The 15,178-nt window shown below is 43.1% G+C and overlaps 1 protein-coding gene across 1 annotated transcript in view; it reads right to left on the reverse strand.

Moving 5' to 3' along the window:
• Positions 1-2,632: 2,632 nt before the first annotated feature.
• The window catches only part of LOC311121502 (sorting nexin-27-like), a 39,335-nt gene continuing 26,789 nt past the window's right edge, over positions 2,633-15,178 (reverse strand). The window contains exons 8-13 of the mRNA XM_084157969.1: positions 13,921-14,010; positions 13,411-13,560; positions 13,108-13,236; positions 12,813-12,872; positions 3,460-3,508; positions 2,633-2,783 (exon numbers count right to left, since the gene is read on the reverse strand). Coding sequence (XP_084014095.1) covers positions 2,716-2,783; positions 3,460-3,508; positions 12,813-12,872; positions 13,108-13,236; positions 13,411-13,560; positions 13,921-14,010 — 546 coding nt within the window. The 3' untranslated portion in view covers positions 2,633-2,715. The remainder of the gene's footprint in view (positions 2,784-3,459; positions 3,509-12,812; positions 12,873-13,107; positions 13,237-13,410; positions 13,561-13,920; positions 14,011-15,178) is intronic.

Genomic DNA, 15,178 nt, shown 5'->3' on the forward strand with positions numbered 1-15,178 from the left:
CTGTTACCATGACGACGGACCACTGACGACAAGGACACCCCCACTCTACATACAAGTGTGTGCACCTGTGTATGCGTCTGTATTCCCAGGGTATAAAAGCTAAGAGACAGCACCTGCTACAGCCTAGGGACGTACACCGAAGTCTGTAAAATGCTTTATCACAAGAACCCATACCATCATGATGACATTAAACATTAACATGAATATGTTATAAGTGTGAGTCAGTTATGTGGTCTGGGGCGATGTTAGACTGGGCATGCTCAGACAGCTTAGTGCTGCCAAGGCAACCACATCTAGTCTGATGGCAGACCAACCTGGAGTAGAGGAACAGAACACTGGCACACCGAAAGGAGGCGCACGCATGCGCACACGCTTGTGGTCACTCCCCTCTCTCTCAAAAACACACACGTTCTGGTAGAGCATCTGCTATCTTTATATCACCCATCTCTAAATTGGCTATTACTCTGGCTGTCAAAACAAATAGGCAGCACCTCAATTGCACATCTTCAGCATTTCTTTCAGAATGCAGCAGTGGCGTTTATAACGGACATGCTAGTGTATCGTTTTGTCATTGGCAATTCTCTTTTTGGGAGGCAAGCAGTGCAGAACCATGCAATTAAGAATGGTACAATTTTACACCTGTCAAACTTCAGTAATATCCTTCATTTCAACATAGTTGAGGTATGGAAGGGATGTGGGCTAACCTTACACAGCCTGAAAAGGCTGCAAGGCAGCGCTCGCTAGGGGAGAGGAAATGCCTCCCATCCATCTCTATCTGCACAGCTGTCACCCTGCATAACCCTCTCTGGGTTGCATCCCAAATGGCACCCTATTGCTTATGTAGCCCTATGGGCCCTGGTCAAAAGAAGTGCACTACATCGGTGCCATTTGGGACGCCACCCTGGTCTTTATCTGCTGCCTCAAAACCTAACCTGCCTCAAAACCTAAGCCCCCATTGGCCACGTCCCAATCGGCCAACCGCCTTATCAACAATACTGAGGAAAGACTGGAGACGCATGCTCACACCACCCTAATACTATGACGATTTGGTTAGACAAGGTGCAATGAGGGGCAACAGAGAGACAACCTGCATCATAACTGTAACTGCTCGGTCTGCTGTGGCCATGGTCCCACTATTAATGCACTTGCTTATACACAGAAACACACGCAGCCACAGGTGCACACACACGCACCATCTGTCCTCCTGACACGGTTAATAGACAAACTGCAGAGCAGTACTTAGTGGGTGAGTTACAGAGCCCAGGGGAGAAATATCTATGGAAGGTCCTGGAAGACCTTTACCTCACTTGGTCCGCTCAACACTGACTCAGTAGTACTGAGTAGTACTTTAGTAGTACTCTACTGCTCTCTGCTGGTTGCGCTAAGCACTGCACCCGAACACACACAACACCACACTGTACTTCCATCCCTTTCTCCCAGTCTGTATACGTCGATCAATACTCAGCGGGGGAAATATTAACTGGTTTCTAGTTTCTCTTAACGTTTAGTTCCCAAAGTCAAGCCCTGATTTCATTCAGTAGATGGAAACACCACTGATGAAAAACTTAATTTTATCTCTGAACTTGGAGATTCTACTGAATTACCGCAAACATTTTAAGGGGATAAATGTTCACACTTTCAGTGGTGGTGAACTGCCAACAGACATTCTAGACAAGAGTGTATTAGATAGGTTAGAACATTTGAAAAACAGAGCAAGTATGAGAAGCCAAGGAGGAAGCTCCACTGTTAACTTACTACACGGTTAGAATAAGAAAGTAATTTGTTGAGCTCTTATATTAATCAATCACTTTAGCAAGTTTTTCTAAAACATAAGTGTACTGTTTTTATGAACACAATAACCCCCTTGCATCTCCAGTCAGTTACTTTTGTCTCCTATTCTTTTGAAAAGCATGAGCTGGCGCACACCCAAAAAAGTTAGTAGAGGTGCTGACAAATGGCGAGGAAACTGTAGGCTATAAAAATAGAGTTGCACGCACACACACAAGCTCCCAGTAATTGATTGGGTAAACCACCCAATTAATTACTGGGAGCTTATATACAGATTGTGCGACTATTTGTATAGCCTACAGCCTCCTAGGCTTTTGACAGGTAACCTTTTGTTTCTTACCCCCCTTACCGAGAAAACAATCTGATTATGTCCTGCATCAGTGAAAACAATGCTCTCTCCCGTTTAGCATTGCCAGTGACAATGGTGTCCCGCCCACCCTCTATCTTGTTTCCCAGCATGTCATCTTGTAGTTCAGTAGACCAGAGGCACATTGAAAGCATTGGCTCGGACCAAACGTGTTGCAGAACTGGCCGTCACAATCACATCGCAGATGTCGGCTGGCTTCCTCGCTGGCGTTTCACGTCTAGGTGTTCCCTTTGTCCAATGGCGTAGCAGGCTGCTGTTAACCTATACCAATAGCACTGTACTGTTCCATTTCCTCAACCAGTGGGGTGGAAGAATTCAGATAGTGTCCCGCCCCATGTCAGGGGTGATGCATGGAGGAAAAAGTATATGCTGCCCTTAATTGCTCGTCATCGATCTGCGAATTCCTGGGTTTGTGTGATAAAAAAAAAAAAAAATCGGTTTCCAGTGTCATTTGGGGAGTGAATCGCCTCAGTTCTCTTTTAGTTTTTTTTGTTTCTTTTGCAGATGGCGTTCTAGGTTGTGGCTGTGATGGCGTGAGTGGGCCGATTCTGGTGGAGTATTTAGGATGTGGCGATCTCGCCCCCTAGATGGCGCCATCCCTTCTGTGTCTCCAGAGCAGGGAGATATTCTAGAATAGAGAGAAGGTTCAAGAAACCAAACTCAACCTCTCACTTCCTGACAGTAAAGCTGCAGATAGATATGTAACAAACAGAGCAGACTGTGTCCAGTGTCCACTCTACACTTCTGCCTTTGCTGTTAATTTGCTGGTTACTTGCCTTTGCTGCTCTTTACATTTCCTGTTAATTTGCATTTGCTGTTCACTTTCCTTTTCCATTAATATTCCATTGCTGTTCACTTGTCTTCCCTGTTAATTGCCTTTACTGGTCACTTTGCATTTGCCATTCATTTCCTTTGTTGTTAATTTGCCTTTGCTATATCACAAACTCTCCCACAGGGTAAATACCTATCAGTCTGTGTCTATTCATCTTTGTGAAGTGACCTTGATGTGGATCACATGGCTGCTGTTCTTTTATGCTCATAAGCATACACTTGTATATGTACTCCTGTACACCTCGCCTCAGGAGATGATTAACTCTGTTCTGTTCTCACTCATTCTTACCTACTGGGAGTGTTGGACGGGGGTGCTTTAAGCTTTCATGTCAGTGGACTGTTAACTCATAAAATCTTTATATCTCTCACTTCCTCTCACATCCACTATGTACTGGAAACAGTAGCATTGTGAAGGGTTCATGTGGTTTATGTTGGGGAACAAGGCTGACAGGATCTTTCCAGAGCACACTTACCGTTGTTACTGCAGTTCTGGTTGTCTTTGTCAGAGGCCTCATTTTCAACCTAAAATGTGGATAGGGAAAGGAGAAATAGTGTGAGAAAATAATCATCGGCAGAGAGAGAGGGAAATGGACATTTAGAGTGCCTAACGTTGTAAAATCCATTGTCTAAAACTCTTGGGCCAGTAACTGAAAGGTCGCTGGTTCGAATACCTGAGCCGACAAGGTGAAAAATCTGTTTATGTGCCCTTAAGCAAGGCACTTAACCCCGATTTGCTCCAGGGGCGCAGTACTACTATGGCTGACCCTGTAACACATTTCATTGCACCTATCCAGCGTATGTGACAATAAAACATGTATTTTTATATAACATTGTAAGACAATGGCTGTGTCCCAAATGGCATCCTGTTCAGGGATTTTGCATTAATTTAGTGGAATTAAAATTGGTGCATGTGTATTCATTAGTTGTCATGTATCCTATTTATCATCACACATGCACAGCATACAGAGCCTAATTTGAGGAGCAGAATAGCCTATCAGCTGTCAGACAGCGTGAGAGCACCTAAAAAAAGCTAGTACTGGAGTGAAAGAAGCTGTTATAAGCCCAACAATTCTAAAAGCAATCACGTGTTAAAAACTTTGATGGCCACGATTAAAAAGGGCTACCATTTTATTTCTCAACCTCATCTCACAAATCATGCATGCTTTCCATTTGCCATTCGAGTGCATACGCTAAAGTCAATGAGACACCACTTTGAAACGTGAGCTTGAGCCAGTATAATAATTTTAAACCTGAATGCTTTACTTTACTTCAAATAATGAGGTATGTCTTACCTTGCTTCAAAGTAGCCTAGCAAAAATCCAACCAAAAAACGTGGAGGCAATTATTTTATAAAGACTTCCTCATGCCATTAACCATAATTTGTCTACTGTTCTATTGGTTTTCATATCAACTTTCTCTCTCATATCAACTGTTTTCCCACTAATTGCATTTTGGCAAATGCTTTAAAATTGCATTTTATTAGCTGCTTCATTACAGGAGTTGCATGTTCAACAATGTTCCCTCTAAGCTGCGCGCAGCTCCCCTCGGACTGCCACGCAGAAGAAATATCAGCCTGCGCAGAGAAGCACGAGATTGAACTTCACTCAACTTTCTACAGTTTTCCCCTTTAGTTAACACTATCAACGCAATATCAAATCAATTTTTTTTTGCCACATGCGCCGAATACAACAGGTGTAGACCTTACAGTGAAATGCTTACTTACAAGCCCTTAACCAACAATGCAGTTTTAAGAAAAATAAGTGTTATGTAAAAAATAGATCAGTAAAAATTAAAAATAATTAAAGAACAGCAGTAAAATAAAATAACAGTAGGGAGGCTATATACAGTGCCTTGCAAAAGTATTCATCCCGCTTCACACTTTTCCTATTTTGTTGCATTACAACCTGTAATTGAAATGGATTTTTATTTGGATTTCATGTAATGGACATTAACAAAATAGTCCAAATTGGTGAAGTGGAATGAAAAAAATAACTTGTTTCAAAAAATAAATAACGGAAAAGTGGTGTGTGCATATGTATTCACCCCCATTGCTATGAAGCCCCTAAATAAGATCTGGTGCAACCAATTACATTTTAGTCATTTAGCAGACACTCTTATCCAGAGCGACTTACAGTTAGTAAATACATTTTCATACTGGCCCCCCGTGGGAAATGAACCCACAACCCTGGCGTTGCAAGCGCCATGCTCTACCAACTGAGCTACAAGGGTCACATAATTAGTTAAATAAAGTCCACCTGTGTGAATATATATATATATATATATATATATATATATATATATATATATATATATATATATATATATATATATATATATATATATATATATATATATATATATATATATATATATATATATACACATACACATATACATATACACACACACACACATACACCTGTTCTGAAAGGCCCCAGCGTCTGCAACACCACGACGCAAGGGGCACCACCAAGCAAGCGACCCCATGAAGACCAAGGCGCTCTCCAAACAGGTCAGGGACAAAGTTGTGGAGAAGTCCAGATCAGGGTTGGGTTATAAAAAAATATCCGAAACTTTTAACATCCCACGGAGCACCATTAAATCCATTATTAAAAAATGGAAAGAATATGGCACCACAACAAACCTGCCAAGAGAGGGCCGCCCACCAAAACTCACGGACCAGGCATGGAGGACATTAATCAGAGAGGCAACAAAGACACCCCTGAAGGAGCTGCAAAGCTCCACAGCGGAGATTGGAGTATCTGTCCATAGGACCACTTTCAGCCGTACACTCCACAGAGCTGGGCTTTACGGAAGAGTGGCCAGAAAAAAGCAATTGCTTATAGAAAAAAAATAAGCAAACATGTTTGGTGTTCGCCAAAAGGCATGTGGGAGACTCCCCAAACATATGGAAGAAGGTCCTCTGGTCAGATGAGACTAAAATTGAGCTTTTTGGCCATCAAGGTAAACGCCATGTCTGGCGCAAACCCAACACCTCTCATCACACCGAGAACACCATCCCCACAGTGAAGCATGGTGGTGGCAGCATCATGCTGTGGGGATGTTTTTCCATCGGCAGGGACTGAGAAACTGGTCAGAATTGAAGGAATGATGGATGGCGCTAAATACAGGGAAATTCTTGAGGGAAACCTGTTTCAGTCTTCCAGAGATTTAAGACGGGAGGATGGAGGTTCACCTTCCAGCAGGACAATGACCCTAAGCAACACTCAAGTGGTTTAAGGGGAAACATTTAAATAATGTCTTGGAATGGCCTAGTCAAAGCCCATACCTCAATCCAATTGAGAATGTGGTATGACTTAAAGATTGCTGTACACCAGCGGTACACATCCAACTTGAAGGAGCTGGAGCAGTAGTTTTGCCTTGAAGAATGGGCAGAAAAATCCCAGTGGCTGGATGTGCCAAGCTTATAGAGACTTACCCCAAGAGACTTGCAGCTGTAATTGCTGCAAAAGGTGGCTCTACAAAGTATTGACTTTGGGGGGTTGAATAGTTATGCACGTTCAAGTTCTGTTTTTTTGTCTTATTTCTTGTTTGTTTCACAAGAAAACATATTTTGCATCTTCAAAGTGGTAGGCATGTTGTGTAAATCAAATGATACAACCCCCCCAAAAATCAATTTTAATTCCACGTTGTAAGGCAACAAGATAGGAAAAATGCCAAGGGGGGTGAATACTTTCGCAAGCCAGTGGGTACCAGTACATAGTCAATGTGCGGGGACACAGGTTAGTCGAGGTAATTGAGGTAATATGTGGGTAGAGTTAAAGTGACTATGCATAGATAATAAACAGAGAGTAGCAGCAGCGTAAAAGAGGGGGTGGGGTGGAGGGGACAATGCAAACAGTCCGGGTAGCCATGATTAGCTGTTCAGGAGTCTTATGGCTTGGGGGTAGAAGCTGTTAAGAAGCCTTTTGGACCTAGACTTGGTGCTCCGGTACCGCTTGCCGTGCGGTAGCAGAGAGAACAGTCTATGACTAGGGTGGCTGGAGTCTTTGACAATTTCTAGGGCCTTCCTCTGACACCGCCTGGTATAGAGGTCCTGGATGTCAGGAAGCTTGGCCCCAGTGATGTACTGGGCCATATGCACTACCCTCTGTAGTGCCTTGCGGTCGGAGGCTGAGCAGTTGCCATTCCAGGCGGTGATGCAACCAGTCAGGATGCTCTCGATGGTGCAGCTGTAGAACTTTCTGAGGATCTGAGGACCCCATGCCAAATCTTTTCAGTCTCCTGGGGGGGAATAGTCTTTGTCGTGCCCTCTTCACGACTGTCTTGCTGTGTTTGGATCATGATAGTTTGTTGGTGATGTAGACACCAAGGAACTTGAAGCTCTCAACCTGTTCCACTACAGCCCATTCGATGAGAATGGGGGCGTGCTCTGTCCTCTTTTTTTCCCCCTGTAGTCCACAATCATGTAATTTGTCTTGATCATGTTGAGGGAGAGGTTGTTATCCTGGCACCACACGGCCAGGTCTCTGACCTCCTCCCTATAGGCTGTTTCATCGTTGTCGGTGATCAGGCCTACCACTGTTGTGTCATCGGCAAACTTAATGATGTTGTTGGAGTCGTGCCTGGCCATGCAGTCTTGGGTGAACAGGGAGTACAGGAGGGGAATGAGCACGCACCCCTGAGGGGCGCCCGTGTTGAGGATCAGTGTGGCAGATGTGTTGTTACCTACCCTTACCATCTGGGGGCGGCCCGTCAGGAAGTCCAGGATCCAGTTGCAGAGGGAGGTGTTTAGTCCCAGGGTCCTTAGCTTAGTGATGAGCTTTGAGGGCATTATGGTGTTGAATGCTGAGCTGTAGTCAATGAATAGCATTCTCACGTAGGTGTTCCTCTTGTACAGGTGGGAAAGGGCAGTGTGGAGCGCAATAGAGATTGCATCATCTGTGGATCTGTTGGGGCGGTATGCAAATTGGAGTGGGTCTAGGGTTTCTGGGATAATGGTGTTGATGTGAGTCATGACCAGCCTTTCAAAGCACTTCATGGCTACAGACGTGAGTGCTACGGGTTGATAGTCATTTAGGCAGGTTATCTTAGCGTTCTTCGGCACAGGGACTATGGTGGTCTGCTTGAAACATGTTGGTATTACAGACTCAGTCAGGGACATGTTGAAAATGTCAGTGAAGACGCTTGCCAGTTGGTCAGCACATGCTCGGAGTACACGTCCTGGTAATCCGTCCGGCCCTGCGGCCTTGTGAATGTTGACCTGCTTAAAAATCTTACTCACATCGGCTACGGAGAGCGTGATCACAGCTGATGCTCTCAATATTAGCCACTTTCAATGTAATATACCGAAACAAAACGAACCATGCAAGATTTAGTATGCAAAACTAACTGTGCAAGAGATTTTCTTGTAGGCAGAGTACATTGGAGTAGGATTCTATTGCATGGACAGGCACGACTCAGGGCCCATACTCTCTACACAAACCAGTGCGCCATTACCAATCAGAGCTGCAGTAGGCCTTTATACGCAAATAGCCATATATGGATCTGGGCCATTCACTTTGAACTGGACTGTGTTTAGGCTACAGTATGAGCGATCGCGGGTAGATGCGCTTGTTTAGAGATCAAAGTGAGAGCTGCATGTAGCCACGTGTGCACATTAGTTCAGATTTTTTACTAGTTAGTGAGTTATTAGCCCAGTTATAGTTAATTTCTGGTCAACAATAGGGGAATGTTCGCTTCTAACAGGAGAACAAAGTGTGTGCATTTCTAGCCATCTTTGAAAAACGTGTCAGGTAAAGAGCTTTTTTTATGTCTTAAAGGGGAAGTGTTATATTTTTGAGACTGTCTTGAATAAGCTAAGTAGCCAATAGCCAGAGCGTAGCATAATTTGTCTGATTCTCTGAATAATAATGACTTATTTTGTAAAGTGGTTTCTTTTATCAAACAACATTTTCAGTCACCTTGTCTGAAGGACAAGTGGATAAACAGGTTAATGTCAAGCCCTGCATGTTTCTTTTTCAAAAGTCTCATGGAATGTAGGCATTGAACACCACACATTGGCTGCTACTGTAGGCTGAATGATAGAACAGCCATTTACATGTTAAAATGCTATGGGATGCATTTTTCTCCATTGTTTGATGTTAGGCCACTATGGTAGGCCTACATTATAATCAAATAGCCACATTAACTTACTTGGCCACTGTTAAAACTAACTTAAAGCAGTGTTCACAGTACACGCAAGCCGGACGTTGCACAGAAATTTGATAACGTTCAAGTTTTTCGCTCTGCAGACCTGAAATTTGCTCATTGATGTTCAATAATAGGCTATATGTAGTAACCAGAAAAGTGTTAAATAAAAACATTTTATATTTGAGATTCTTCAAATAGCCACCCTTAGCCTTTATGACAGCTTTGCACACTATTGGCATTCTCTCAACCAGCTTCATGAGGTAGTCACCTGGAATGCATTTCAATTAACAGGTGTGCCTTCTTAAAAGTTAATTTGTGGAATTTCTTTCCTTCTTAATGTGTTTGAGCCTATCAGTTGTGTTGTGACAAGGTAGGGGGGGTATACAGAAGATGGATATATTTGGTAAAAGACAAGTCCATATTATGGCAAGAACAGCTCAAATTAGCAAAGAGAAACGACAGTCCATCATTACATTAAGACATGAAGGTCAGTCAATACGGAACATTTCAAGAACTTTGAAAGTTTCTTCAAGTGCAGTCGCAAAAAACATCAAGCTCTATGATGAAACTGGCTCTCATGAGGACCGCCACATGAAAGGAAGACCCAGAGTTACAGTGGGGAAAAAAAGTATTTAGTCAGCCACCAATTGTGCAAGTTCTCCCACTTAAAAAGATGAGAGAGGCCTGTAATTTTCATCATAGGTACACGTCAACTATGACAGACAAATTGAGAAAAAAAAATCCAGAAAATCACATTGTAGGATTTTTTAATGCATTTATTTGCAAATTATGGTGGAAAATAAGTATTTGGTCACCTACAAACAAGCAAGATTTCTGGCTCTCACAGACCTGTAACTTCTTCGTTAAGAGATTCCTCTGTCCTCCACTCGTTACCTGTATTAATGGCACCTGTTTGAACTTGTTATCAGTATAAAAGACACCTGTCCACAACCTCAAACAGTCACACTCCAAACTCCACTATGGCCAAGACCAAAGAGCTGTCAAAGGACACCAGAAACACAATTGTAGACCTGCACCAGGCTGGGAAGACTGAATCTGCAATAGGTAAGCAGCTTGGTTTGAAGAAATCAACTGTGGGAGCAATTATTAGGAAATGGAAGACATACAAGACCACTGATAATCTCCCTCGATCTGGGGCTCCACGCAAGATCTCACCCCGTGGGGTCAAAATGATCACAAGAACGGTGAGCAAAAATCCCAGAACCACACGGGGGGACCTAGTGAATGACCTGCAGAGAGCTGGGACCAAAGTAACAAAGCCTACCATCAGTAACACACTACGCCGCCAGGGACTCAAATCCTGCAGTGCCAGACGTGTCCCCCTGCTTAAGCCAGTACATGTCCAGGCCCGTCTGAAGTTTGCTAGAGTGCATTTGGATGATCCAGAAGAGGATTGGGAGAATGTCATATGGTCAGATGAAACCAACATATAACTTTTAGGTAAAAACTCAATTCGTTGTGTTTGGAGGACAAAGAATGCTGAGTTGCATCCAAAGAACACCATACCTACTGTGAAGCATGGGGGTGGAAACATCATGCTTTGGGGCTGTTTTTCTGCAAAGGGACCAGGACGACTGATCCGTGTAAAGGAAAGAATGAATGGGGCCATGTATCGTGAGACTTTGAGTGAAAACCTCCTTCCATCAGCAAGGGCATTGAAGATGAAACGTGGCTGGGTCTTTCAGCATGACAATGATCCCAAACACACCGCCCGGGCAACGAAGGAGTGGCTTCGTAAGAAGCATTTCAAGGTCCTGGAGTGGCCTAGCCAGTCTCCAGATCTCAACCCCATAGAAAATCTTTGGAGGGAGTTGAAAGTCCATGTTGCCCAGCGACAGCCCCAAAACATCACTGCTCTAGAGGAGATCTGCATGGAGGAATGGGCCAAAATACCAGCAACAGTGTGTGAAAACCTTGTGAAGACTTACAGAAAACGTTTGACCTGTGTCATTGCCAACAAAGGGTATATAACAAAGTATTGAGAAACTTTTGTTATTGACCAAATACTTATTTTCCACCATAATTTGCTAATAAATTCATAAAAAATCCTACAATGTGATTTTCAGGATTTTTCTCCCTCATTTTGTCTGTCATAGTTGAGGTGTACCTATGATGAAAATTACAGGCCTCTCTCATCTTTTTAAGTGGGAGAACTTGCACAATTGGTGGCTGACTAAATACTTTTTTTCCCCACTGTACCTCTGCTGCAGAGGATAAGTTCATTAGTTACCAGCCTCAGAAATCGGCAATTAACTGCACCTCAGATTGCAAGTAACAGACACATCAACATCAACTGCTCAGAGGAGACTGCGTGAATCAGGCCTTCATGAACGAATTACTGCAAAGAAACCACTACTAAAGGACACCAATAAGAAGAAGAGCCTTGCTAGGGCCAAGAAACATGAGCAATGGGCATTAGACCAGTGGAAATCTGTCCTTTGGTCTGATGAGTCCAAATTTGAGATTTTTGGTTCCAACCGCCGTGTCTATGTGAGACGCAGAGTAGGTGAACGGATGACCTCTGCATGTGTGGTTCCGACAGTGAAGCATGGAGGAGGCTGGTGACACTGTCAGTGATTTATTTAGAATTCAAGGAACACTTAACCAGCATGGCTACCACAGCATTCTGCAGCGATACGCCATCCCATCTGGTTTGGGCTTAATGGGACTATAATTTGTTTTTCAACAGGACAATGACCCAAAACACACCTCCAGGCTGTGTAAGGGCTATTTGACCAATAAGGAGAGTGATGGAGTGCTGCATCAGATGACCTGGCCTCCACAATCACCCGACCTCAACCCAATTGAGATGGTTTGGGATGAATTGGACTGCAGAGTGAAGGAAAAGCAGCCAACAAGTGCTCAGCATGTGGGAACTCCTTCAAGACTGTTGGAAAAGCATTCCTCATGAAGCTGGTTGAGAGAATGCAAAGAGTGTGCAAAGCTGTCATCAAGGCAAAGGGTGGCTACTTTGAAGAATCTAAAAATATGTTGATTTGTTTACTACATGATTCCATATGTGTTATTTCATAGTTTTGATGTCTTCACTATTATTCTACAATATAGAAAATAGTAAAAATAAAGAAAAACCCTTGAATGAGTAGACGTGTCCAAACTTTTGACTGGTACTGTATATATTTCAAGTTTTGCAATATCATAGGCATCATGATTTATAATACTGGTATACATTCGAATTTAACAGCTGATCTTTTACATTGAAGTAGGCCTATGTATCAAGTTTATATTGTCATGTGCACAAGTAGCCTACAATGAAATGCCTTTCTTGCTTGCCCTTTCCCAACAATGCAGTAATGAATATCAGTGGTACTATAAAAACATTCATACAAATGTGAAGTAGAACAGAAACACACGAGAAATAGAACTGTAACTACTGTAAGTAATGTAAAAAAAAAAATGTGTAGCCTGCCCTACAATGTTTCAGAATTCACAAGCAGTCTATCATATTTAGGTTGGGGGGGGAAAAAGTCGATATAAAACATTATTGAATTCAAACTTTCTGCTGACAGGTCCACGGCAACTTGCCATTGTTCGGGTTCAGAAACTGACTGTCCTTTTCCAGATACAGCATAAATTACTGCTAAAGATTAGAACTTGTTGTGTATTGGAGGAGAAGGAAGGGTGCGACTCTTACCTGTTTCCTCCACTTGAGCTCACAGAAGACCCTCTCGAAGCACTCGTGCATGTAGTTGAACTGGGGAGAGACGACACGCACTTTGTTAGAAGGAACTGCTCCAAATAGATTTTTATCAACAATGTCTACACCCAAATTTGCACCCTATTCCCAGAGCCCTTATCAAAAGTAGTATGCCATTTGGGACAGACTCCACACCCTAAATTTCTATATCCTGTTGTATTCCATTATCTTAACCCAGTGTTTTATGTGAGCTGTCCGAGTGCGTTTTGTCTGTTGTGTATTTTAGACTCACGTATGGTGTGAAGATCTTGACCCAGCGAGGCTTCTTCTCCCCCCTGGCGTACTCAAAGCAGAATGCCATGCCCTCCTCGTCGTTGTCCCAGCGCTGCATCTCCGCCCACTCAAACGCTATCACCTGGTTCTGATGGGGCAGGAGAGAGAATGGTAAGTACATACACACAGAGTATGAGCCAGCGTGTACACACTCATGTTTTTAATTTTCTTCTGTGTGTGATATAGTGTGGTGTGTGCAGCGCTTCTTAGTCAGTGTACACACCACTATAAGTCAGTGTACACATACTCCAATCTCACTCACCTCAAGCGTGCCGTCCTCTGAGCAGGCATGCAGCTTGAAGTGGTGCATGCTGATGGCCGTGATGACGTGGCCCTTCCTCCGGGAGTCACAGGCGCAGTGGGGGAACATGACCTCGTTGTAGCCCTCACAGGAGCGCAGCAGACTCAGGTACTGACAGACACAAGACAAGAGACCACCATCAACCATACAAGTAGGCACCAAACAGGCACGTACACATTCAATATACACATTAATACACCTACACATTTTATGTCAGCAATGGACATATAACAGCAACATGAAAGGCACGTACTGTACACATTCTCATACTTTATGTTAGGCACATACGAGTTATAATATATGCAATTTTTAGCAGATGCTTTTATCAAAAGCATACATTTTACGTGCGCATAGTCCCAGGAATCGAACCCACTATCCTGTGTTGCAAGCGCCATGCTCTACCAACTGAGCTACAGAGGACCACTTGCAATGGGAAGAGAATAGAAACAAGAGACTAGAAAAGGGACTAACCATGCCCATCTTGCGCTGCTCTGCCAGTTTCGTCAGCTGGTAAGACTTGTCTTCTGTTTTGATGAATCCCTTCTTCACGTCATCCAATGCCTTAGCAGACAGAGAAAGGGGCTTTTGTTAGAGACCACGTTCCATCTAATCTAGCACAGAGCAGCGGCACGCAAATGTAATCTCATTCAAACTGACCACGGATCAGAATTGAGACAGTAGGCTACCACTGACTCAGGACCAGTAATAAGAGTCACCAGATAATTTTTTCATCTTATATAGCGCTTTTCATTACAGACCCAGAATCTCAGAGCTCTTGAAAAGCAAAACAAACATCAAATAAAACATATAGCTAGCTATATGACAGAGTAGGTCTGGAACAATGTTCCCGCTCATTTTATTCGGCCCTGAGCAAATTTAAAGTCTGCTGAATTCTGTGCATCTTCCGGCACGCGTTTACTGTGAACACTGAGGCTGTACCCGCTTTAAGTTACAGTTTTAACAGTGGCCAAGTTGGCTACTGTGGCTATTTGATCATAATGTAGGCCTACCAGAGTGGCCTACCGTCAAAAACAATGGAGGAAATGCATCCCATAACATTTAAACATATAAATAGCTGTTCTATCATTCAGCCTACAGTAGCAGACAATGTGTGGTGTTCAATGCCTACATTCCATTAGACTTTTGAAAATAATAACATGCAGGGCTTGACATTAACCTGTTTATCCACTTGTCCTTCAGACAAGGAGGTGACTGAAAATGTTGGTGTTTGATGCAAGAAAACATTTTACAAAATAAAATTCATTATTATTCCCAAACCATTATTACAGAGAATCAGACAAATTATGCTACCCTCTGCCTATTGGCTACTTAGCTTATTCAAGACAGTCTCAAAATACAACACTGCCCCTTTAAGACATAAAAAAAGCTATTTTTACCTGACTCGCTTTTCAAAGATGGCTAGAATTGCACACGTGTTATGCTTTTGTAGGAAGCAACCACTCCCCCATTGTTGACTAGAAATTAGATATAACTGGGCTAATAACTCACTAACTATCAAAGAACATGAACAAATGTGCACAAGTGGCTACATGCAGCTCTCACTTTAATCTCAAAACAAGCGCATCTACTCGGGCCGCTCATGCTGTAAACACAGTCCAGTGAATGGCACAGATCCATCTATGGGAATGGCTATTTGCATATAGGCCTACTGCAGCTCTAATTGGTTATGGCGCACCGGTCTGTGTATAATACGGGCCTGAGTCGTGCC

This window comes from Coregonus lavaretus (genome assembly GCF_964263955.1).
Source record: "Coregonus lavaretus genome assembly, chromosome: 3".
NCBI classification, from domain to species: Eukaryota; Metazoa; Chordata; class Actinopteri; order Salmoniformes; family Salmonidae; genus Coregonus; species Coregonus lavaretus.